Source organism: Amblyraja radiata, chromosome 13 (assembly GCF_010909765.2).
Source record: "Amblyraja radiata isolate CabotCenter1 chromosome 13, sAmbRad1.1.pri, whole genome shotgun sequence".
In the NCBI taxonomy this organism is placed as follows: Eukaryota; Metazoa; Chordata; class Chondrichthyes; order Rajiformes; family Rajidae; genus Amblyraja; species Amblyraja radiata.
Window position 1 is genome coordinate 49399202 of NC_045968.1, and position 26433 is coordinate 49425634.

At 40.8% G+C, this 26433-nt stretch overlaps 1 protein-coding gene across 18 annotated transcripts in view; it reads left to right on the top strand.

The window, feature by feature from the left end:
- The window catches only part of dlg1 (discs large MAGUK scaffold protein 1), a 356942-nt gene that overhangs the window by 224651 nt on the left and 105858 nt on the right, over positions 1 to 26433 (top strand). For all 18 annotated transcript variants that reach the window (XM_033032030.1, XM_033032037.1, XM_033032028.1 and 15 more), the window contains 4 exons: positions 1783 to 1907; positions 5692 to 5861; positions 7164 to 7300; positions 13761 to 13905. In XM_033032030.1, coding sequence (XP_032887921.1) covers positions 1783 to 1907; positions 5692 to 5861; positions 7164 to 7300; positions 13761 to 13905 — 577 coding nt within the window. The remainder of the gene's footprint in view (positions 1 to 1782; positions 1908 to 5691; positions 5862 to 7163; positions 7301 to 13760; positions 13906 to 26433) is intronic.

Genomic DNA, 26433 nt, shown 5'->3' on the forward strand with positions numbered 1-26433 from the left:
AATTGAGTTCAAATCCCACCAAAGTCACAGGAGAATCTGAACTAAATGAAATTACTGTAATTAACTAGAATTGTGAAGTAAAAACATAATATTGGTCATGGTAACAACTGGATTGTTACTAAAACTCATCTGATTCTTGGTCATCCTTTGAAGAATGAAGCCTGCCTCTATCTAGTTAGCTGCACATTTAACTCCCCTGCAGATTTTCTGGAATGCTGTTGACACTTAACAATTCCTTGGGATGCCTATGCTACCCAACTTTAGCCTAGGCATTAGATTCTGATGCAGCAATTGTGCAATCGCCTTGGTAATTTCTGTAGAGTATCTTTTCTATCTGAATTGTAATCAAATCATAATCATCATAATCATACTTTATTAGCCAAGTATGTTTTGCAACATATGAGGAGTTTGATTTGCCATACAGTCATACCAATAAAAAGCAACAAGACACACAAAATACATTTTAACATAAACCTCCACCACAGTGACTCCTCCACATTCCTCACTGCAATGGAAGGCAAAAAAAAAGTTCAATCTCTTCCCTTCGTTGTCTTCGGGGGCCTCGAGCCTTCCATTGACTGGACTATCTTGGCTCCCGTTGCCGGCAGTTTGGCCCTCCGCGTCGGTGCGATCAAGCTCTCATGCCGGGGGGGGTCTCAACTCCCCGTGGCGGGCGATCGGATCCCGGGTCGGAGCTTCCCGACATCATTCTCTACCCGAATGCGAACTCCGTGATGTTGAAATTGGCAGGCCTCGGTTGGAGCATCGATCCCAGGCAAGGGATTGCAGGCTCCGATGGTAAGTTCCCGCGGTGGGGCTCAGTCAGTCTTGAGCAAGGCCGCCAGCTTCATGATGCTAGGCCGCAAAGCGACCGGAGATACGATCCGGAAAAAAAATCACATCTCCGGCAAGGTAAGAGTTTGGAACAAAAGGTTTTCCCCGACCCCCCCATCCCCCACATTAAACAAACCAGAGAACATTAACATATACTTTTTAAAACAAACTAAACATAACAAAAAAGACGAAAAGACAGACAGAATGTTGGCGGGCTGCCCTCGCTGACGGCACCAAAGTGCAGCCTGGAAGAGAAAAACTTTGAATCAAGATCTGCAGTATTTCATAACATGAGATCCTACAAATGAAGAAGCTTCTTGCTCATTATTACCGTTGTTCCTCGATGGTGACTATTCCAACATAGTCAGTGTTTGGGTGAGGTCTCTAATGGCCTTCACTAGAGTTAGCTTGAGAGCACCCACCAGTGGCAAAGTTGGCCACATTCTGAAAGAACTATGAAGCACCTTTGCCAAATGGAATGCACTAATTCAGAAACGTAATTCAGACTAAATTCTAGTTTGACATTGTATTCCAAAGCATTACAGGTATTGATTCAATATTTGGAATTTCAAGGATCACTATCATCAACTAGATGCCATTTAAGGATGAGTAATAAATGTTGAGCTTTCCAGCAACACCCAGCTCCCATGAATAAAAAGTGATACGAAATGTTTTAAATATATGCATTGACTCTGGGAAATTAAATTTGTAGAAATTTGTTTTTGGTCAAATCCCCTTCATTAGGACTATGCATTGACTATGTAAAAAGATCATTGTCTTGAAATCTTAGCAGTTTCACTGTCAACAGCTGCTGTCTGATTTGTTCAGTATTTCCAGCATGTTTCTATTTAAATTATGTGAAAAAATGAAACCTTTATTTTCCAGATTTCTCCCATGTGTTCAGCACACAATTTTTATGCTTGATTTTCAAAATGTTCTCTTGCACAGGGAAATTCTGGCCTCGGATTCAGCATTGCAGGTGGTACTGATAATCCACATATTGGTGACGATCCAAGTATATTCATTACAAAAATCATTGCAGGAGGTGCAGCTGCACAGGATGGAAGATTGCGGTATGTCTCATTGGGATGCATTGCTGCTTGCATAACAAACATTAGTTCAAGTGTGTTCCTGAGAGTGCATGAATGGCCGTACAAAAATATTATCACCAGCTTCCACATCTGTTGTTGAGATGCTCCCTGCTTTGTGGTTTTAAATAAACATCAGATAATGATTGTAAACGGAGCCACAAGAATTCATAATGCAAAGGCTTAATTGTAATTGTAAACTACTTGAACTACAGTCTTTAGAAAGGATATGCAAGTATGCATTTCCTTACTTCTATTTAAATGCTTTAAAAAAAAAAAAATTGTCAATGATTAGGAGCGTCTGTCTGGAAGACCTATAAATGTATCACAGAGCAGAGAATTAATTTCTGCATGCTACTAACTTGAAAATAGCCTTTGCAATCACATTTCAACATGGGGACTCATTTCATGTGACACTGTCCATGTATTGTTTGTGGTCTCAGTTGGACAAAAGGAGCGTGTTGTTTGAAGAATAATTATATTTTGTACTGTATTATTTAACATGCCTTCCTATATAAAACTGCCTGTTGTCTGGCCTGTGAGAGCATGGCCAGAAGTACTCCCACGTCTGTAGCAAGAGAATGAGATTCTGTTTTATAGGAATAGTGACAAACAGCATCTAGTTTGCATCCCTTTTGGGGCAGGAAAATGTAATTGAAGTTCTTGCCTACAAATCCAGTCTTTGTTGGATTGACCTGCCAGTTGAGATAGATCGGTGTAGAAATTGATAGATTTGGCTATCATTGTGTTCGTCGCTAAAAATCTGATCGAAAGGCACTGAAAACAATAAAAACCAAAGTATAGTAGCCATCTCAAGAGAACTGGAATATTTGGGTGTGGATGGTGAGGTTTAAATGTATGGAGTTTTTATCGGACTTCATTTGGAGAATGTTATTCAACGCTGAGCACCGCTTATCAAGATGGCTCTATTATTGTTAATGGTGTGCAGAGCAGATTTACCAGACCTCTAGAAGGGTTAATGTAGGAAGGAACTGCAGATGCTGGTTTACACAGAAGATAGACACAAATGCTGGAGTAACTCAGCGGGTCAAGCAGCATCTCTGGGGAAAAGGAATGCTGACCTAGTCTCTCCCTCCCCTGACTTTCAGTCTGAAGAAGGGTCTCGACCCAATTATTTCTCTCCAGAGATGCTGCCTGTCCTGTTGAATTACTCCAGTGTTTTGTCCATCTTCTAATGAAGGCTTTAATGTTTTAAATTATAACGGTGGTTTTTGTTCCTTTTCAGTCTAGCAAATTGAGGGATGATCTAATTGAAGACATTAAAAGAATATTAAATACAAAAGAAATACTATTTTGAAGTATAAATGCTTTCCATCAACTTTGCGTAATACTTCTTGCTTAAATCCTCACAAACTCCTCAGGATTCCTTCCTGTCTGATTGTAATCTGACAACAGTCCCACTGATGTAATAGAAATTGAGGTGACCATCTCCCAATCTGTAAATCAGGACTAAGTATAGATTTTATCCCTGGAGTTTGAATGATAGTTACATTTTATAACAGAGTGCTCCAATATCATCTCACATTTTGCTTTTTATTGAGAACACGTTCATATACTCTCCCTTAAATGTTATGGCTAAAGTTCACTGCTCAATGTGAAGATTTACAGTTGATGCAATATGTGATTATAACTAGTTGGAAGTTTTCCATCATAAGTTGATGCATAACATTTTTAGAACGTTTCATTATCTCCCTGGAGGTTATTTCCTTGAATGATGTGATTTATCTTAACCTAAGTCTAAATGAACTCGAATGATTAATATCAGTTAAATATATTGCATCTATCGTTTCATCTTGTGATTCCTGGGAATAGAGGAGTTGGGTTATAAATGAGCAAGATGGGAGCCAGCTGTTGAGTTGTCCATCTTTTCAAGTTTTGCTATTTCATATTTGATACATTAATGGTGAATTGACCATTTTTACCAGAAGGATAGCATCCTCTATTTATAATTTATACTCATTAAAGATTGAACTTTAATTAAAATTTGAACTTTAATGACAGCTTGCGAACATGTAATGATTCAAGAATTCAATATTACAAGTTTACAAAGTTGAACACCTCAATGATTGAATCATTTAAGTACAATGTACTGGATCATACAGAGCTCTATAAGCATAGTATTATTACATTATATCCATGGGAAGAGTCAGGGGCTTGCCATTCAGCCCATCTTATCTGTTCCAGTTCTCTATCAAAGTAACTTGGTAGATCTAGCTCTTAGCCTCTTTCCCATTGTTTGCCTATTTTTCCTCACCATATATTTATCCAATTTTCTTTTGGAACACACAATGGAACCTGCCTCCTCCACATCTGCAAGTAAACATTCTAGATTCTAATTGCATCCTCTAGTCCACGACTCCTGCTACCGTTAGGAATGATCCCCCATTATCTACATTGTCCTGGTCCATTGTTATTTGGTGTACTTTAATTACATCTCTCCTCATTCTTTTGTTTTAAAGAAGAGTTCCAGCCTCTCTCATCGTTCCTCGTAACTGTGGTCTCTCAAGATTCAGTCTGACTTCACTTTTTTTTTAGACTCGGTGTGTTTTTTTTAAAATAAAGCCTTACTAAACAGTTTCTCTACAGGTCGTAACACTGTCAATGGCTTAAGTGGACAAAAATGCTGGAGAAACTCAGCGGGTGAGGCAGCATCTATGGAGCGAAGGAAATAGGCAACGTTTCGGGTCGAAATCCTTCTTCAGACTGATATGAGGGTGGTGGGGGGGGGGGGGGGGGGGAGGGGGGAAGAAGAAAGGAAGAGGTGGAGCCAGTGGGCTGAGGGAGAGCTGAGAAGGGGAGGAGAAAGTAAGGAATACCTGAAATTAGAGAAGTCAATGTTCATACCGCTGGGGTGCAAACTGCCCAAGCGAAATATGAGGTGCTGCTCCTCCAATTTACGGTGGTCCTCACTCTGGCCATGGAGGAGGCCCAGTACAGAAAGGTCGGATTTGGAATGGAAGGGGGAGTTGAAGTGCTGAGCCACCGGGAGATCAGGTTGGTTATTGCGAACTGAGCGGAGGTGTTCGGCGAAGTGACCTGAAACGTTGCCTATTTCCTTCGCTCCATAGATGCTGCCTCACCTGCTGAGTTTCTCCAGCATTTTTGTCTACCTTCGATTTTCCAGCATCTGCAGTTCCTTCTTAAACTTTCAATGACTTGTCTATCCATACCTCATAGATGAAATTGGTCTTCAGCAGTGGTCAAAGAGGAAATTGAATATGGCATAAAAAAACCTCATGATTTATATCCATTCCATTTGTCTTCCTGGCAAAGATCAATTTAATTCCCTGAATTTGTTTTTCAATCGTGTTAATGTATTTCTATTGATTTATTTACCACTGGGCCTTCTGTACAAGACAAGCTAGCAACGTACAGGAAATTGTTCTAGTCTTGGAAACAATCACAATTGGCTGAAAGTTGTCCTAAAAAAAAATCTTTAAATTATTTTTAAATTCCAGCACTTGCTCCACCATCAATGGGTGCATTATTACAGAATATTAAGTCACAATGCTGACTTTTCCTTTATGATTCAGTATTCGTGTTTCTTCCTTTCATTTTTAACAATACCTAACAAAATGTTCTCCCCTCTTCATTTTTTTCTTTCACTATTTATTTCTGCCGCCAAAAAAAAAGAGTTGTGAAGCATTTGAAAGAGTTGTTAAAGTTTTATTCACAATATTTTTTTAAAGAAAACTGTATGCTGTCTAACTTGCAGCTTGTTTCAGTGTATGTTTTTTTAATATTCTAGGGTGAATGACTGCATCCTTCGAGTAAATGATGTAGATGTAAGGGAAGTAACGCACAGCAAAGCAGTAGAAGCTTTAAAAGAGGCCGGATCGATTGTGAGATTATATGTGCGGAGAAGGAAACCAGTCACAGAAAAAATCTTAGAGATAAAACTAGTTAAAGGGCCAAAAGGTAGGTTCTGCATTAAAAAATAAATCTGTTCAATAAACTTTAAACGTTCTCCACAAATATTTGTCATTGTTCATCAATTACCTCTGGTTCTCGTTCCTCCTTTCCTTTGAAGTAATTTCCCATTTGTGGGTGTGAAGCTGCATAGTTACAGCATTGCAGTATAGATTCTCACAGATGAGGAATCTGTGCTGTGAGTATATGCAATGTACGATTCTGGTTAAGCCTTGTAAACCTGCAGAACATTTGACAACTGATTACATCTGAGTTGGTTGGAGAGTCAAGGTTTGTTTCCTCAGGATGTGAACATTCAGAAAAGAAATTCAAATATTAAAGACATTTCATGTAAAACATGAAATACAACGTGACTACTGATATGTTCAAGGTTACCATCCGTAATTCCAACTGAGAACAGGTTCAAGAGACGAATATGACATGAAAGTTTGCTTGACTGATTTTTTTGATTTTCCTTTTTTCCTTCACTTATTATCAAAATCCATGGCACCTTCCCAATAATGTTTTGCAATAAACTTTGGTTTGACAATATAACATTTTGCTTGATTGACTGCTGGACATGCTATACTTGAATAAATACTTAAAAAACTGTGGTAATTCTAGAATTATTACAGATTATTGAGCATTGAAGCCATTGGTGATGATGCCTGCATTTATCTAATTGGTTGGCATTGTGGCGCAGCAGCATTGACCTAGGTTCAATCCTTTCCTCTGATGCTGTCTATGTGGAGTTTTCGCATTCTCATTGGAACCATCAGGTTTTTCCCTGAGTGCTCCATTTCCTTCCACTTTTCAAAGACATCTGGATCGGTCGGTTAAATGACCCCTAATGTGCAGGTGAGTGATGGAATCGGATGAGGCCAGGTTTAGAGTTAATGATATTAGTGTGGATGAGTAGTGCGTTTCATGGTTGGTGCTAATTCATTTGACTGAATGACTCGTTTTGTTGAGTCAACACTTTACCATCAAGCAGCCCTTCTCTACTAAAGATTCTCTCCCCAAGAACTGGTTAGAAACATTTTGTACTTAATAATATAGGAATAATGATTTTATGCAAATGAAAGTAAAAATGTAAGGTGATGAATAAATTGTGTATTTATAAGCACATTTGCCCCAATTTGTGGGAAATGTTAAGTTCATTAAGTGGATGGTTGGGCAATGATCATGTTGGAGCTATTGATCTGTGCCAGATCAGCTTAACAAATGTCATGTGGTTGTTTGGGTAATATCTCTTCTACCAAGAAAAAAAATGCTGGTTGATTTGAAATATGATTTTTCTTTCCCCCAAAGGTCTTGGTTTCAGTATAGCTGGAGGTGTCGGAAACCAGCACATTCCTGGAGATAACAGCATCTATGTAACCAAAATTATTGAAGGAGGGGCTGCTCATAAAGATGGCCGGTTGCAGATAGGAGATAAAATTCTGGCAGTAAGTTTTCAGTATAATTTCTATATCAATTGCAAAGGAAAAAAATTGGTCTGTAAAACTTTGACGTCAGGTCAGAATTTGTTTAAATGCTTGGATCACAAATTACTGATATTGTTTTGCTACTTTAAGCAATTGCAGATTAAAATAATGAGTAATAAGATGTGGGAAGCACTTAACTGTACATGAAAATCAAAACTGAACCAAACTCGCGGATGGCTAATGGACAGAAATGGTCAGTTCTGATACACACAGTGATTCAGTTTGAAGTCGCTTTTTTCTGTCTATCTGCATCAGAACTGGCTCAGTTTTTCTCTCCATTTTGTAGAGTGTGGGTAGCAGGGTGTGTTCCACAACCCTACTACGAGTAACACTTAACGCAGAAGCGCAATCTGCCTCCAACTATTACATTTACTAGTTTTCCCGCCCTATAACAAGCATTCCCTTTGTTCTTGCCATTTATTCAACTGAAACTATCATATTTTCTCCCTTTCCCAGAGTGGTCTCTGACCTGAAACATTAACTATTCCGTTTTCCACAGATGCTGTCTGACTTGATGAGTATTTCTAGCATTTTTACCTGCCTTATCTTTTTTCCATTGGTTCAATGAACCCATTCAAAAGATTGGGTTGCCATTCACATGCCTACTCTTCCTGGTGCAAAGCTGCTAGTTCGATACGAACTGCACCCAGCCCAAGCCCTCGTTTGCCTGGGCTCATTGCAGAGTCTGTCGGTGGAGAGAAGTGTCAGTTAGGCTAGGATTTGTCCTCTATCAGGCAAACTCTGCCTTTCATCTCGCACACATTGAAGCACAAATTATGATATCCTGCTATCAGTCAGCACAATTCAAGTCAATAATGTGCAAGGAAAGTGCAAGATTTTTGAATGAATAGGGTAAAGGCAGAGTATTTCACCAAGAGTAGGGGAATCGAGGGGATGTAGGTTTAAGGTGAGAGGTGAAAGATGTAATAGGAACCTGCGAGACAACTTTTTCACACAGTGGGTGATGGGTATGTAGAACGGCCTGCCAGAGTAGGTAGTTGAGGCAGGTACAATGACAACATTTAAAAGGCATTTGGACAGGTACATGGATAGAAAAGGTTAAGAAGGATATGAGGAAAATGTGGGTAGACAGGGCTGGTATCGATGCGGCATCTTGTTCAGCATGGGCAAAGTTGAGCTGAAGGGCCTGTTTACGTGCTGTATGACTGTGACTATAACAATTTTAAATTATAAGGCGTTTGCATGAAACGAAAGAGATGAATTACCTACTTTCTCAAAGGCAGATCTAGGGAGAGCATTCAGTTCACATTAATTCATGTGTGATTTCCCCAGAGAGAAAATGGGTCCATCAATAGAGACCAGAAAATGATGATTTTTGATTGTGCTAATGGAAAATTGTGATTTTTGGGCTATATGGTTAATGTTTCACCTTGAGCTGGTTGCCAATTGCATTCTTTTGGGTCTGGAATAATAATGAAAGAACAGTAACATTATTTCAACAATTAACAACTGGAACTTGACAGTTATTACCGGAGAAAATTCTAATTTCAGATAATGCATTATGCCCTGTTCCTCAATGTTTGTAAAGTATTAATTGGAATAACTGTAAATATAATTTTGTTAATAGATGATTTTCATTTGAACTGTTGGTACTGAATGGAACTCAATCAATACATTAAACTTCCTTTGAATTCTCATTGCGATTCTTATTGTTCAAGATCCACTTGACATAGCTAGACAAAGATTTATAGCATTGCAGTGTTTGCTACAGTGCATGACAGCGATGGAAGCAGTAAAATCTTTATTCCCTCAAAGTGCTTAGACCTCTAATTTATTTCAGATTTTGACCATCCAATTTACTGCTTCAGGTTACACTTTGCTGTTTCTCAGAAGTTTTAAAATAAAAGTTAAGTGATGTTCATTGTATAATTGGCCCATTTATCTAAGGATGTCGGTAGAGCTTGACAAAGAGACTGGAACCAATAAAAAGAGCTGACTATTAATGCTCTCTACTTCAGATGAGATCGATTCCTCTGGCAATACCTCATTTTCTTCTTTCCTGAAATGAATGTTCCATATCCATCCGAATCACAAATTAGAAGTAGAACTATCACCTTCCAAATGTTGCTGCTGCTCTCCCCTCGTCCATGCAATTAGAATTTGGATCAAATCTCAGTACAGCATGGGTATAGGCCCTCTGAAAAGGTACAGACTTGCTGAGAAGTGTTTGGGAAGTTGAAGAATATATTGGTCATTCTTTGTTTCCTAGCACAAACAAATTGTGGGAGGTTCACCGACCGATAAATCAATTTATCCATGAAATAGATCCTGTGTTGATCTATTGCATCTGGGTGATTTAATAAGTGATGTAAATAGCAATTGTGGCAAAATGGATTGTTTTTCCATTCAATCAACAACATTTGATGTTGGGATCAGTGGATTGGAGAAACCTTGAGTGGGAAGGCAATGGGATCACATATCTTCGCTCTCTGTTCAATCTTCTCCAATTTCTGTTCATCAAGCCCTTCAGTATTCAACCAAAGGAAGCTACTTGTTTATTTTGAGTTATTGGGGTGCAGGGGTAAACATTGAAAACCAACACCTTTCAATCTCCAATTTAAATTTTAAAAATCTCCATCATTTTATTTTTTCCATAACAGTTGCCCACATTATAAAAGATAAGTTGTCCATTTGGATAGCAGTAGCAGGATCGGTCCGAGTCAGCATGGATTTACGAAGGGGAAATCATGCTTAACTAATCTTCTGGAATTTTTTGAGGATATAACTGGGAAAATGGACAAAGGAGAGCCAGTGGATGTAGTTTACCTGAACATTCAGAAAGCATTTGATAAGGTCCCACATAGGAGATTGGTGGGCAAAATTAGAGCACATGGCATTGGGGGTAGGGTGCTGACATAGATAGAAAATTGATTGGCACGCAGGAAACAAAGAGTAGGGATTAACGAGTCCCTTTCAGAATGGCAGTCAGTGACGAATGGGGTACTGCAAGGCTCAGTGCTGGGACGGCAGCTATTTACAATATAAATGATTTAGATGAAGGGATTGAAAGTAACATTAGCAAGTTTGCAGATGACACAAAGCTGGGTGGCAGTGCGAACTGTGAGGAGGATGCTATGAGGATGCAGGGTGACTTGGACAGGTTGGGTGAGTGGGCAAATGCAAGGCAGGTGCAGTTTAATGTGGATAAATGTGAGGTTACACTTTGGTGGCAAAAACAGGAAGGCAGATTATTATCTAAATGGTGTCAAGTTGGGAAAAGGGGAAGTACAACGGGATCTGGGGGTCCTTGTTCATCGGTCTCTGAAAGTAAGCATGCAGGTACAGCAGGCAGTGAAGAAAACGAATGGCATGTTGGCCTTCATAACAAGAGGAGTTGAGTATGGAGGTCCATCTGCAGTTGTACATGGCCCTAGTGAGACCACACCTGCAGTATTGTGTTCAGCTTTGGTCTCCAAATTTGAGGAAGGACATTCTTGCTATTGAGGGAGAGCAGCGTAGGTTCACAAATTTAATTCCCGGGATTGCGGGACTGCCATATGTTGATAGAATGGAGCGGCTGGGCTAGTATACTCTGGAATTGAGAAGGATGAGAGGGGATCTTATTGAAACGTATAAGATTATTAAGGGTTTGGACATGCTAGAGGCAGGAAACATGTTCCCGATGTTGGGGGAGTACAGAACTAAGGGCCACATTTTAAGAATAAGGGGTAAGCCATTTAGAACGGAGATGAGGAAATACTTTTTCACACAGTGTTGTGAGTCTGTGGAATTCTCTGCCTCAGAGGGTGGTGGAGGCCGGTTCTCTGGATGCTTTCAAGAGAGAGTTAGATAGAACTCTAAAAGATAACAGAGTCAAGGGATATGGGGAGAAGGCAGGAACGGGTACTGATTGGGGATGATCAGCCATGATCACATTGAATGGCAGTGCTGGCTGTCTATTGTCTATTGTCTATTATTACCCTGAGGCCCTTCTGCACCCTCCACACAGTCAACAATGTTGCCTCGCTTTATATCATCAGCATATTTGGATGTATCACACACGATCATCTTATCTACAGCCCCAATCTCTGCTGCATCTTACTAGTCATTGAATTCCAATGCATAAATGACCTTTCTTATTGTTTTCTGTATGAATGCATTTTCATTACATTACCTCCAATGTTCTGCCCTTCAGTTTTATTTAATAACTCTCTCATGACACCTCAGCAAAGACTTTCTGAAACTGGTTCACTCTTGTCTATTCTGCTATCAGCATGCAACCTTGGAAAATTACTAACAATTTTGTCAAAAGTGATTTCTCTTTCATAAATCCACACTTCCCAATCTTATTGTAAATTTTTAAGTGAACTGTTATGATTACCATGTTAATCGTTTCTAGTAATTTCCCATACTAACCTTCGATTGACTAGTCTACATAGCCTGTTTTCCCTCACCCTCTTTTGTCAAACGGGTAAAGTTACATTTACCGCCTTCCAAATTGTGGGAACCATTTTGAAATCTATGAAATTTGAGAGATGCCATCCAGTGCATCTACTATTTCCATCGTTGCCAGCTTCAAAACCCTAGCCTGTAAATCATCAAGTCCCGATGCTTGATTACCTTCCAGTCCTTTTACTTTCTACAGTACTTTTCTTTAACTAATACTACCTCCTGGCATTCATGGCCCACTGTAGCTTTGCCGTTCTACTGTTTGTGATTCTCTAATGTTCTGGTAGGTTTTCTGTGCCTTCCCGTCAAACTGTCAGAAAATGTGTTTAATTTCTCTTTTACCATTTAATTTCTCCTTTCTCAGACTGTCAGGAACCCACGGTAATATTCACTGATCTTTTCCTTTTTACATTTATATTTAGAATGCATTTTAATTTTACTTGCTGCTCGCCAACTTTAATTTTCTACTCTCCCTTATCAATGCCTTGGTCTACCTTCACTGGATTCTGAAAATGTCTCAATCCTTCTTACTATCAAAGCTCATTGGACTCCTTTACATGTTTCTGATTACAGATAATTAAAAAAATACAAAAAAAGGGTTTTCAGTTTTAAAAAACCTCGTAAATTCACTTCAGATTATTTGGACTGGAAGTGTGTGAGAGGTGGTGTGCCTCGGGAATCATTGCTGGGCCCATTGCTGTTTGTGGTTTATATTAATGGTTTAAATGAGAATGTATAGGCGTGATTAGTAAACCTGTGGATGACACTAATGTGGATGGTATTATAGATAGCAAAGATGGTTATCAAAAATTACAGCAAGATCTTGATTGGTTGGGCAAGTAGGCTGAGGAATGGTTAATGAAGTTTAATGCAGGTAAGTGCAAGGTGTTGAATTTTGGGAAACCAAACCAGGGCAGGACCTACACAGTAAATGGCAGACCCCTTGGGAGTGTTGTAGAGCAGAGGGATCTAGGAGTGCAGGTACATGGTTCCTTGAAAGTGGGATCACAGGTGGTATAGGGTGGTCATAAAGGCTTTTGATATATTGGCCTTCAGTCAGGGAATTGAGTATAGAAGTTGGGATGTTATGTTACATTTGTGTAAGATATTGGTGAGGCCACATTGTGGGAGTATTATGTTCAGTTTTGGTCATCCTGTTATACGAAGGATGTTGTTAAGCTAGAAAGTGCAGAGAACATTTGTGAAGATGTTCCCAGGATTTGAGGGTCTAAACTATAGGGAGAGGTTGGGTTAGGCTAGGACTTTATACCTTGGAGCACAAGAGGCTGATGGGTGATCTTTTAGAGGTCTATAAAATCACGATGGGAATAGATTGGGTAGATGCACAATATTTTAACCAGATGAGGAACCAAGAACCAGAGGACATAGTTTTAAGGTGTGAGGCAGAACATTTAAATGGAGCCTGAGGGGCAATTTTTTTACCCAGAGAGTGGTGAGTATATGGAAAGAACTATCAGAGGATGTAGTTGAGGGAGGTGCTATAACAATATTTAAAATACCTTTAGACAGGCACTTAGATAGGAAAGATTTAGAGGGATATAGCCCAAACGTGGGTAGGTGGGATTAATATAGATCAGGCTTTGGCAAGTTGGGCTGAAGGGTCTATTTCCGTGCTGTATAACTTCATGACTCAATGAATGAATAACAATTATTAAAACAGATTAAGCATTGTAAGATTTTTTACAAAAAATATTTTGCACTCCACAATCAAATGAAAGGAATGCTGCAGCTGAGAGGTCAGATGTGTACCATTTTAATGTGTAGGAAGTAACTGCAGATGCTGGTTTAAACTGAAGATAGACACAAAAGGCTGGAGAAACTCAGCGGTACGCAGCATCTCTGGAGAGAAAGAATGGGTGAGAGTCGAGACCCTTCATTGCGACTAAATGTTCTCCAGAGATGCAGCCTGTCCCACTGAGTTACTCCAGCTTTTTGTGTCTATCTTACTGTTTTAATGTACATATTAGCAATGTTGCCTTCTGAATTTTAGGTTAACACAGCCAGTCTAGATGAAGTTACCCATGAAGATGCAGTGACGGCTTTAAAAAACACAGCAGAAGTGGTATACTTGAAGGTCGCAAAGCCAACCAACATGTATGTGCATGATGGGTACGCACCTCCAGACATCACCAATTGTAAGTATTTCTCAGTTCACTGATGGTGTGCAGTGATTTCAAGGCTGAAAATTAATTATTGAAAACTGTTTTTAAGTATTTAACATATGTATATGATTATGTAGATGAGTTGGATGAAAATATAGGTTGGGTAATTAGTAGGTTTACAAATGACGCACAAATTGGCAGAGTTGTGGAAAGTGAAGAAGGTTGCCAAAAGATGCGTCAGGATGTGGATGAGTTGGAGATGTGGGCAGATAAATGACAGATGGATTTTAATCCAGAGTAATACGAGGTTGTTGTACTTTGGTGGTTCAGATGCAAGAGGAAAATATATAGTAAACGGATGGACTCTTAAGAACGTTTATGTACAGGGGGATCTTGAGATGCAAATATATAGGGTGGTAATATGTGGCTTGCATGCCATCAGTTACAGCATTGAGTATAAAAGTTGGCATATCTGTTGTAGCTGTACAAAATTTTGGCTCAGTCACATTTGGCGTATCAGGCGTAGTTATGTTACAGGAAGGATGTAGAGGCTTTGAAGAGAGTGATTGGATTGGAGAACGTTGGCTCTGAGGAGAGGTTGAAGAAACTTTAGTTTTAGTTTTAGAGAGAGAGCATGGAAACAGGCCTTTCGGCCCACTGAGTCCACGCTGACCATTGATCACCCATTCAAACGAGCTTTGTGTTGTCCCACTGTTCATAACTTTGTTTTGTTTTCTCTGGAGCATTGGAGGCTGAAGGGTGACTTGATAGAAGTGTAAAAATTATGAGAGGAGTAAATAAAATATCAAATACTAGAGGGTGTAGATTTAAGATGAGAAGGGATAAAATGCACGGAGTATTCGTAATAAGATAAATGAATTAACGGTGCAATTAAGTATATATAGTTATGATATCGTGGCCATTACGGAGACATGGCTGCAAGGGGATCAGGACTGGGAGTTAAATATAGAGGGGTACTCGACAATTAGGAAAGATAGACAGGAAAGAAAGGGAGGAGGGGTGGCCCTTTTAATAAGGGAGGGAATAACGGCAATAGAGAGGAAGGATATTGCGTTGAAGGATCAGGATAGTGAAACAGCTTGGGTACAGATAGAGAATAATAAGGGGAAAAAAACACCAGTGGGTGTAATTTATAGACCTCCAAATAGCTGTGACGCTGTTAGTCAGAACATAAATCTGCAAATAGTTGACGCATGTAAAAAGGGAACTGCTGTAATCATGGGGGACTTCAATTTTCATATTAATTGGGCAAACCAAACTGGGCAGGGTAGACTAGAGGAAGAGTTTATAGAATGTATTAGAGACGGGTTCCTAGAACAGTATGTCACAGAACCGACAAGGGGGGAGGCAATCTTGGATCAGGTCCTGTGTAATGAAGCAGGATTAATTAAAAATGTCATAGTTAGGGACTCGTTGGGAACAAGTGACCACAATATGGTCGAATTCCATATTCAAATAGAAGGGGAGCAGGTTGAAACTCAGGCTAGGGTGCTTAGTCTAAATAAGGGGGATTATGAAGGTATGAGGACTGAGCTGATCAAAGTTGACTGGGATAGCAGACTCAAGAATAAGACGGTACATGAGCAGTGGTGTACGTTTAAGGGTATACTGTATAACCTTCAAGAAAAATTTATTCCTATGAAGAAAAAAAGGGGTAAGGGTAAGAACAGTCAGCCATGGCTCAGTAAAACTATAAAGGATAGTATTCGGCTGAAGGCAAGGGCATATAAGGTAGCCAGAGATAGTGGGAGGGTAGAGGATTGGGAAGCATTTAAAGGTCAGCAAAAAATAACTAAGAGATTAATTAAGACGGGGAAAATAGACTATGAAAGGAATTTAGCGAACAACATAAAAACTAATAGTAAGAGTTTTTATAGCTATATAAAAAGAAAAAGGGTGGCTAAGGTGAACGTTGGTCCATTGGAGGGTGAGACTGGAGAGTTGATGGTGGGGAACATGGAAATGGCAAAGGCATTAAACGAGTATTTTGTATCAGTCTTCACCATAGAAGACACAAAAAATATTCCAACGCTGGATAAACAGGGGGCGGTAGGAATGGAGGAGCTAAATACTATTAAGATCACCAAGGAGGTGGTATTAGGGAAATTAATGAGACTGAAGGAGGATAAATCCCCTGGTCCTGATGGATTACATCCAAGGGTCTTGAGGGAGATAGCGGTGGGGATTGTGGATGCATTGGTGATAATTTTCCAAAACTCCCTGGAGGCAGGAACGGTTCCAGTGGATTGGAAAATGGCCAATGTAACACCTATATTTAAAAAAGGAAGTAAACAGAAGGCGGGTAACTATAGACCGGTTAGTCTAACATCGGTGGTGGGTAAAATGTTAGAGACAATTATTAAAGAAACACTAACAGGGCACTTGGATAAACATGACTTAATCGGACAGAACCAGCATGGTTTTGTGAAGGGGAAGTCCTGTTTAACGAATCTGCTCGAATTCTTTGAGGAAGTAACAACCCGGGTGGATAAAGGGGAACCGGTGGATGTGGTATACTTGGACTTCCAAAAGGCTTTTGACAAGGTGCCACATAAGAGACTATTGCTAAAAATAAAAAATTATGGGATTGGGGGTAATATATTAGCATGGGTAGAGGATTGGCTAACAAATAGGAAGCAGAGAGTGGGGATAAATGGTTCATACTCGGGATGGCAACCGGTAACTAGCGGGGTTCCGCAAGGGTCGGTGCTGGGACCCCAGTTGTTCACAATTTATATAAATGATTTGGAGGAGGGAACCAAGTGTAATATATCAAAATTTGCGGACGATACAAAAATGGGAGGAAAAGTAGGGGATGAGGAGGATAGGAAGAGTCTGCAAAAGGATATAGATAAGCTAGGTGAGTGGGCAACAACTTGGCAGATGAAATTTAATACTAATAAATGTGAAGTCATTCACTTTGGGAAAAAAAATGATAGGGCAAGTTATTTTCTAAATGAGGAGGAGCTGCGTTGTAATGCAACGCAAAGGGATCTAGGGGTATTAGTACATGAATCACTAAAAGTTAGTATGCAGGTGCAGCAAGCAATCAGGAAGGCCAATGGAGTTTTGGCCTTTATTGCTAGGGGGATTGAGTATAAAAACACGGAGGTCTTGCTGCAGCTGTACACAGTATTAGTGAGACCACATTTGGAATACTGTGTACAGTTCTGGGGTCCATACTTAAGAAAGGATGTACTAGCCCTGGAGGCAGTGCAGCGAAGGTTTACAAGATTAATTCCTGCAATGAGGGGATTGACATATGAGGAAAGGTTAAGTAGGCTGGAACTCTACTCTTTGGAGTTTAGAAGAATGAGAGGCGATCTCATTGAAACATATAAGATCGTGAGGGGCCTTGATCGGGTGGATGCACCGAGGATGTTCCCAATGATCGGGGAAACTAGAACTAGGGGACATAGTTGCAGAATAAGGGGGGGCTCTTTTAAAACTGAGATGAGGAAGAACTTCTTCACCCAGAGGGTGGTTAATTTATGGAATTCGCTGCCCCAGGGAGCAGTGGAAGCAGAAACTTTAAATATATTTAAGACTAAAATAGATGGTTTTTTAGCTGCCAAGGGGATAAGGGGCTACGGGGAGAGGGCAGGGATATGGACCTAGGTATGGTTAGTATAGTAAGACCTGAGTGATCTCCTGGACAAGTGTCGATCGCCTGGATTGGGGTCGGAGAGGAATTTCCCGGATTTTTTTCCCGAATTGGACCTGGGTTTTTATCCGGTTTTTTGCCTCCCCCAGGAGATCACGAGGTTCTTGGGGTGGAGAGGGGTGATAGCGGTATAAAGGGGAGGGTAGTGTCTTGTGTTCTGTGTCTTGTGTCTACTGTTTGTGGGTAAGTGTGTCTGTTTAGTGTTCAGCCATGAGCGAATGGCGGTGCGGGCTCGACGGACCTGGTGGTCTACTCTCGCACCTACTTTCTATGTTTCTATGTTTCTATGTTTAAAAGAAATGAGCGAGGCAACATTTTCTACACAGTGTGGTAGATGCTCAGAGCATGCTGCTATGAGAGGTGATGGAAGCAGATGCCATTGTAATGTTTAAGAGGCATTTGGACAGGTAGGGGATGGAGGGGTATGGACTATGCACAAGCAGATGGAATTAGTTTAAAATGGCATCATGGACCGCAGACTCGTGGGCCAAAGGGCCTCTGTGCTGTACGTAACGTGTTACATATACTTGAGACTGTATGCGCATTGAGAGTGAAAAAATTGCAGTTAATAGAAATCTGAAGAAAAAGAGAGGAAATGGTTAGTCAAGCAATAACTATGGAGACAGAGTGACCGTTACTGTGTGAGATCACTGACTTGTCAGCGTTCTGCTATATGCATTAACTGCATTCTGACTTTGAATTAAGGCTTTTTTCATTTATATAATTTCTGGGTATATGGACCTTACTAGCTAGCCCTAATTACCCTGCTGGGTAGGTCCTGCCATCTTGTATCATGAACTCCCAGTGAATGCTGTTATAGTAGCCAGATTTGGTCCTAATGACAATGAAGTAACAGTGATATATTTCCTAGTCAGGATGTGTCAACTAGGATGGGATTTGCAGGTGATGATGCACCTGCAGCCCTTTTCCTTGATGGAAGCGATTTGGGCAGTGTGGACAGTCGCCATCCAAGAAATTCCTGTGCACTTTGTTAAAGGTGCACACTTCAGCCATTGGTGGTGGAGGAATGAACGTTTGGGCATCTGGATGGGATAGAGACCAAGCTGGCAGTTTTATCCTGCATGAGTCATGCTGATTCAGTTGGAGTTACATTTCCATGTACATGAAGGGTTTGGGTTGTCAGAAAGTGAGACACTTTCCTCCGGTTACCTAGCATTTGACCTGCTCTTGCAGCCACAGTAACTAGCCAGTTTTTGATGAAAATCAAAAAGAAATATGTAGATGCTGGAAATATGAAATAAAAACACAATGCTGGAAAGTTATTTAGATCTTTCGACGTGCTGGCAATGAGAACTTTATTTAGTGAGTCTATCTACTTCTAACCTAATGATGAAATGAAGGTCATTATTGAAGCAATTGAAAGTAGTTAGACCTGAGACATTGCCCTGAGTAACTCCTGCATTGATGTTCTGATGCTGAAATGATTGACTTTCATCAACTACAGCACTTATAGAGCCATGAGTATGTTTCCCTTTATTGCCCATTGATTTTAGTTTCAATGTTTTCCTGAATTTTCTCTTGGTCAAATGTTATCTTGATGCCAAGGACAGAATCTTTTATCATGCCTTTGAAATCCAGCTCTTTGGTCCATGACTGATGTCTAGAGCTTAATAATCTGGGCATCAGTGACATGTTTGGTGAGTAAGTGCTGCTTAATATCACTCCCAACAGCAACCTTACAGCAGTTAGCTTATTCATAGTCAACAGGATAAAGGGAACAACACGTACTGGTACATCTTTCTAACTGTCATCCAGATCCCTGCACTGTCGCTACACTGAAACAACTTCACCAGATCCTTTGCTTGTTCTGGAGTGCAGCTCTTCAGTGCTACAATCAGTATCTGTTACTATCGGCTGTTATCACGTGATATCACGTGGAGTGAAACACATTGTCTAAAGCAGCGTTTCTCAACTTTTTTTACCCTTGATATAATTTTCATGTCTCGGGGAACCCCTAAAATCATTATATAAAGGCAAACAGAAGAACTAACCTTGGAGGAGAGAGAGAGAGAGAGAGAGAGAGAGAGAGAGAGAGAGAACATCACATAAACTTTTCATAAACTAACAAAAACACACAAACTTTTCATAAACTAACAAAAATAAACATAAACACACCTAATTTTTTAAAATTCATATAACATCCCTAAATGATGGGTAAAAATGACTAAATAACGTGGGTGAATGAGGGACTGTACCTGCACGCCAGGAAGCACAGACAGGACTGATGGAGACCGTACATGCGTCTGTACTCGAGTGATTCACTTGATGATACACAAACCAGTCACGTGCAGCTCCTGTCCACAGACCACTAACAACCGTTTCACACTAGCGCCGTATAGACGTCGCTAAATATATTCGCTATGATTATTATACTTTTAAATGATATAACAGGTTGAAGACTTTATTATAATACCCAAGAATTTTCCAAGAATATGCCGTACGTGTATAATAACGTTACAAATATGAAATTAAACACAAAAATGACTCAAAAATGCATTTACTTATGATCACTATTTCTCTCGGAACCCCTAGTGACCTCTTGCGTTCCAGGGAACCCGAGTTGAGAAACGCTGGTCTAAAGGTTCTTTTCTGTGATGGCAAGGAAGAAGCAGAGATCTGCTCAGAACTAAACACAAACGCTGAAGTAATTCAGTGGGTCAGGCAGCAACCCAGAAGAACATGGATGGGTTACGTTTCAGGTTGGACTCTTCTTCAGACTGAGCGTCTGTGTGTGTGCACGCACACACGTGCGTTAGTGCGGCATGGGGAAAAGAGCTGGAAGTCTCGCCCTCTAAATTTCTTCTTGCGTGCCCAACCCCCCCCCCCCCCTCCACAATCAGTCTGAAGATGAGTCTCAATCAAAAATGTCACCTTTCCATTTTCTCCAGGGTTGCTGCCCAACCTACTGAGTTACTCCAGTACTTTGTGGGGTTTTTTGGTAAATAGTATCTGCAGTTCCTTATTTCTACATCTTAAAATTGTTGGCTGATTGGTTATTTTGGTCTAAGCACTTGGTGGAAATGTAAGTTGATCACCAAGACATCTATAGAAAGATCTAACAGACACTGATCAGCTTCAGAAAGAATAACACAATGAAATAACACAATGAAAATGGAGAAATTAACCATTCAAAGGTATAAACTTCATCTTAGGTTCCTCTTTAAAGGAAATTAAGTCTAAATACAGATGGTTAGGAAATATAGGTCAATGATAAGGAGATTCAAGGAACTGCAGATGCTAGAATCTTAAGCAAAACACAAACTGCTGGAGTAATGCAGTTGCCTCTTTTTGCTAAAGTACTTTGTGTTGTGGTAAAGATCAGTGATATGTGTTTAATCACCACTCGATACAGCCTGCCTGCCTCATCCATGAAAGGTTGCTTTGCACTGAGCCATGAGTGATCTATTGCTATGAGATCAGTGGAGGAGACCTAGAGTTCTCAGTGTGCAGCCCAAGTGGGCATCTTATTAAAGCATCAGTGCGTAAATTCTTGTGAGTGTTTGGACTAGAGGGCCAAGAGCATGATATTGAATCAGAATTGTGCGGAGCAACAGTAAGCAGTGGACTAGTATACCAACTTTTCAATCAGTGAGGTCTAGACCCTTCGCCACTATTTTGGTGAGAGTAAATAATACCTTAACTTTCCCTAATCCTTCTGCCAAATCTACATCTATTCATTAGTGAACCTTCCATTCTTGGAAGTGATCCTTCCTGTTCTCCATGTTTAGGCTTTTCATAACTTTGCACATCTCCATTTCCTCTCTAATTCCAGGTCTGTCTCACCCCCTAGCTAAGTCTAACTCTCCGCAGTCCTAGAAACATCTTCAACTTTTCTCTGTACCAAATTGTGATGTCTTCACATCAGAATCAGAATCGCACTTTATTCGCCAAGTATGTTTTGCAACGTACAAGAAATTTCATTTGCCAGATCAGTCATACAATTAAAAGCAACAGATCACTCAAAAACACATTTTAACATAAACATCCACCACAGTGACTCCTACACATTCCTCACTGTGATGGAAGACGAAATAAAGTTCAAGTCCCTTCCCTTAGTTCTTAGTCGGTCATGGGCCTCGAGCCCCCATTGACGGGACGATCTTGCCACCCGTAGCCGACGGCGTTTGGGCCCTCCGCATCGAGGCGATCAGCTCCTGCATCAGGGGATGTCAGCTCTCTCTCGCTGGACGATCGTACCTCGCGTCTGGGCTGGTCGAACCTTCTGCGACATTGGAGCTCCCGACTAGCCTCTCCCAAGACTGCGAGCTCTTGATGGTAAAGTCCGCGGTGGGAGCGATCCCAGGCAAGGGATCAGCTCCAATGTTAAGTCCGCGCCCCGCGATAGGGCTCAAAGTTAGTCCGGGGAGGCTTCTAGCTCAATCGATGGAAGGCCGCAGAGCGACCGGAGAATGCGATCCGAAAATTAATCACATCTCCGGCAAGGGGAGAACTTGAAAAAAGTTTCCCTCGATCCCCTCCCCCCTCACCCACATAAAACAAACCGTAGAACATTAAAACAAACTTTTAACAACACTAAAAATAACAAAAAGAATGAAAAAACGAACAGACTGCCTGCGGAGCAGCCATCGCCCTGGCGCCCCTGGTGGTATCCTGCCAATAATGTGACAACCAGGACTCGGTCTAGCTAATGTTTTAAGCTGTTACAGGATCACTACTGTCTCTTGCATTCTACGCCTTTGCCAATCCTTAACCCCTTATTTCCAATGCAGTTTGCCTCATTACAAAAATGTTTCACATGACAAGGATCCAGCAGCAATAAATATAAGACTTTTTAGAAACACCAGTACAGTAAAATTCCAATAATCTGTCCCCCCTCAGACTTTGGTGTTGGACTCGCAGATTTTCCACCCTCTTGGTTATTATTTATTTTTGGGCAGCAAGATTTAGAAGGATACCATCCTAACATGGGTAAGGGGCCTGTTGCTGCAGTGTACAACTCTATCACTCTACTATATTAGAGTTCCTGTGTCATGAAAAAGCAATTTGCTTCAAACAATAAAAGCAATATCAATAAATCACACCAGAAGGGCACTGATTGGAAATAGAAACAATTATTTTTTTATCAGACCTCAACCCATGAGCAGCAGCTAGCTCTTACGAATGTTTTATTAGCCACAGTCAGACTTCATTGATGCTTCAATTGGGCAAAAGGGGAAATTGAGGGACACAACAGTGGATTTTGAGGCCTATTGATTGTTTGCTGGAATCTCTTACCAACCACTGTCACAAAGCTCAATAAAGCTATTCCAAGACCAAGTCAGGAGATTGTAAGTTTTAAAATGAGAAGTCATGTGTTCCAGCAAACTACAGTGTGCACAGCAGCATATTTTGATTTGTGCGTCTACACGCTGTGCTACTGGCTGAGCACCCTGTTCGATGGCTCACCATTGAGTCAAGGGACATTCTGAAAACCACTGAGATGAATAGCACTTCATATCTGGCTCCTCAGATTCATGCCAGTATCTGATGTGGACTCATTCATTTGAATATAGTCATTATTTTTTTATTTAAAAGGTAAATAATTTAATACTTTCCTTTCCTCATATATATTTGTTTCTAAAATGTTTATTGTTTTATTTTAACTTTTTAACAATAGATTTTAATCATTTTCCATTATCTCCAATCATAGACTTAGTAAACAGTAAACATGCCATGTGCTGGCATGAGCTGTCAGGGTACCAACTGGATTTGCATCACCTTTAGCCTAGTCACCATGCAAAGCTCCCTTTGGAAAGAGCTATTGTGGTAATACATTGAGAACTGTGCTTCCACAAAATCTTTGTGTAGCTATGGGTTAGCATAGGCAGCAGCTGTGTCACATGGACCAGCTCAGCACAATCCGGTTCATTTACAATTTGACAGTGTAAATCAACTTTGGGAAAGGTCATATTAATGGAATAACATCATTTGGAGCTGTGAATGTGTTTGGACTAAAATGCAATCACAATGTTTAGATTGTTTTTCTGTATTTGAGTGATTAATGGTGCTAGCAATTTTCAACGGTTACACATTTCAAAGAATACAGCAAATGCCATAGGGCTATATAACATCATGGCTCTATTACTGAAGATTTGCAACCCTGAACTAGCCGTGCTTTTATCCAGCTACTCCAGTACATTTACTTCATTAATCCTTTTTCAGTGTGTAAAATTATCCAAGTGTGTCCTATGTACTAGAGAGGCCAGATTAAATCTGACAAATTACCTCCCAGACTGAAGCAGGGTCTCGACCCGAAACGTCGCCCATTCCTTCTCTCCAGGGATGCCGCCTCACCCGCTGAGTTACTCCAGCATTTTGTGTCTACCACCCAGACTAATCTCCATCGTCAACAAAGTTCAAGAAGGTGTCATCACTAGTGTTGTCAGATAGTATCTATTCATACATCACTGGCTCACAAATGCCCAGTTTGGGATTTGCCTGCTTCACTCGGCTATAAACTCTTTCACCATTTCTGTGGGCCCAAAAGCTGAATATCTGAGGTGAGGTGAGAGTGACTACATTTGGCATTGTGGCAGCATTTAATAGCATATAACATCTAGAGCAGAATAAAGCAGAAGTCAATGAGCATCAGAGAGAATGCTGCACACATGCTCGCACAAAAGAAGAAGAAAAGTGGATGGAGATTAATCATCTCTGCCCTCGGGCAATGGTGCAAGTGTAGACAATAGACAAAAGGTGCATGAGTAGGCCATTCGGCCCTTCAAGCCAGCACCGCCATTCAATGTGGTCATGGCTGATCATCCACAATCGGTACCCCGTTCCTGCCTTCTCCCCATATCCCCTGACTCCGCTATCTTCAAGTCCTATCTAGCTCTCTCTTGAAAGCATCCAGAGAACTGGCCTCCACCGCCCTCTGAGGCAGAGAATTCCCAGACTCACAACTCTCTGTGTGAAAAAGTGTTTCCTCGTCTCTGTTCTAAATGGATTACCCCTTATTCTTAAACTGTGGCCCCTGGTTCTGGACTCCCCCAACATCGGGAACATGTTTCCTGCCTCGAGCGTGTCCAAACCATTAATAATCTTATATGTTTCAATAAGATGCCCTCTCATCCTTCTAAATTCCAGAGTATGTAAGCCCAGCCGTGCAATTCTCTCAGCATATGACAATCATCTAACTAGTACCTCAGGCCAACTATCATTCGCTGTTTCTGAATCCCCATCCCTCTTTTGTCAAGCCAGAAGTGGGGATGTTTGCTGAAGACAGCTTAATGTTCAGCTCTGTTCACATCTTGGCAAATAATGTAATCCAAGCCTTTGTGCAGTAAGACCTGGATAATATTCCATCACGGAGTTACAAAGCAAAAAATTCTATTTGTGCCCCTCAAATACCAAGCAGTAAACTACTCCAAAAAGAGAGTTACATACTCTTGAAGATAATACCGGTCATTGATTCCACCATCCACATGTTCAACGCCCATTACAATTCTGCTGTTGCCATCAACGGCAACATATGAAATTGCTCTTGCTCAATGGTGCCATATTGGAAGCCCACCACCGACAAGTTTCCGTCCAACTTCGCACCATTCTGACCTTCATTGCTGCATGGTCTATATCCTGGATCTCCTTACCCAAGAGCCTTGTGATAGTGGCTTCACCAAGACTGCAGCAGTTAAATGATGTAGTCTACAACCATCTTCGTGAGGCCAATCAGGCTGGGCAGGCCTTTCGATCAACAACCACATTACAAATAGATAAGAACCACATTCCTTTCATGGAGAATTTGATTCCGGTATGTGCACACTGGTTGTTAAATTATGGATTCAGGAAAGACAGTTCAGTGTAGCTGTGCTGTAATTAGATCTGCAAACTTGAAACCTCTACTACCATCATAAAATATGAGAAATGCAAACATATGGGAGCATTATCAGCTGCAAATTTCTGCAGGTTACACACAATCTTAAATTTGTTGCAGGATCATAAACTGCCAAGTCCTTCATGAGGGACACTCTGCGAGTATCTTACACATAACAAAGATGATAACAAACAATGGCATGCACAACTCATAACAGAATTTAAATGTATAATACTTATCTGGCCATTGTTTAACAGGTAGACCTCAAACATTGTAAATTCACATTGTAAGTAAACCATTTAACATTTTCTGAGTGCTGATTTATTATTACACACTTGGCCCTCCAGACTAAATGTTTGCATGTATGTAACCCCACACTTTTAATAAAACACCAGACGAAGTGGGACCCGTTGGGTCCCAGCATCACATGGGAGGGCTGGTCCCCCAATGCAATATTCCACCTCTCCACCAATTCTAATATTGGTGGCCAGTGGGGAGGGGGGCTTTCTGGAGCACTAGTATGGGTGTTGTTGGCTGGAGGGACTGGTTTCCAGATGGCTAGTATGGACATTGTGGGCCGAATGGATTATTGGGCTAGCGCCTCAAGCATGTTGTGCTGGCAGCTCACTTACTCACGGCTGGTGGGCTGGCAGTTGACTCACGGCTATTCCTTGAAATTCCGTTTCAAGCAGGGTGCAAGGCCACCAAATTCAAGTGCAGTTTCATACCATTTCAAGCAGGGTGCAAGGCCACTAAAGACAGCGAGTCGTGACCTCTCCCTCCTCCATCTTGCCACGCCCACACTTCTGGGTTTTATAGTCCCTCATCCCCAGAAGGGGCGTGGCCTTCATGGCGTGATTGACAGGATTGAGAATCTCAACATTTTTTTAACACAAATGACTTTTATTTTTCATCGATGGGGAAAAACCTCGGCACCTGATGAGCGGAGGGGGACTCTGAGTAAGATTGCCAAAAATCACAGTCGTACGTGGTAGCGTTTTTTCTAAAATCAATATAAAACGCAAACAGGAAGTGGTCAAGA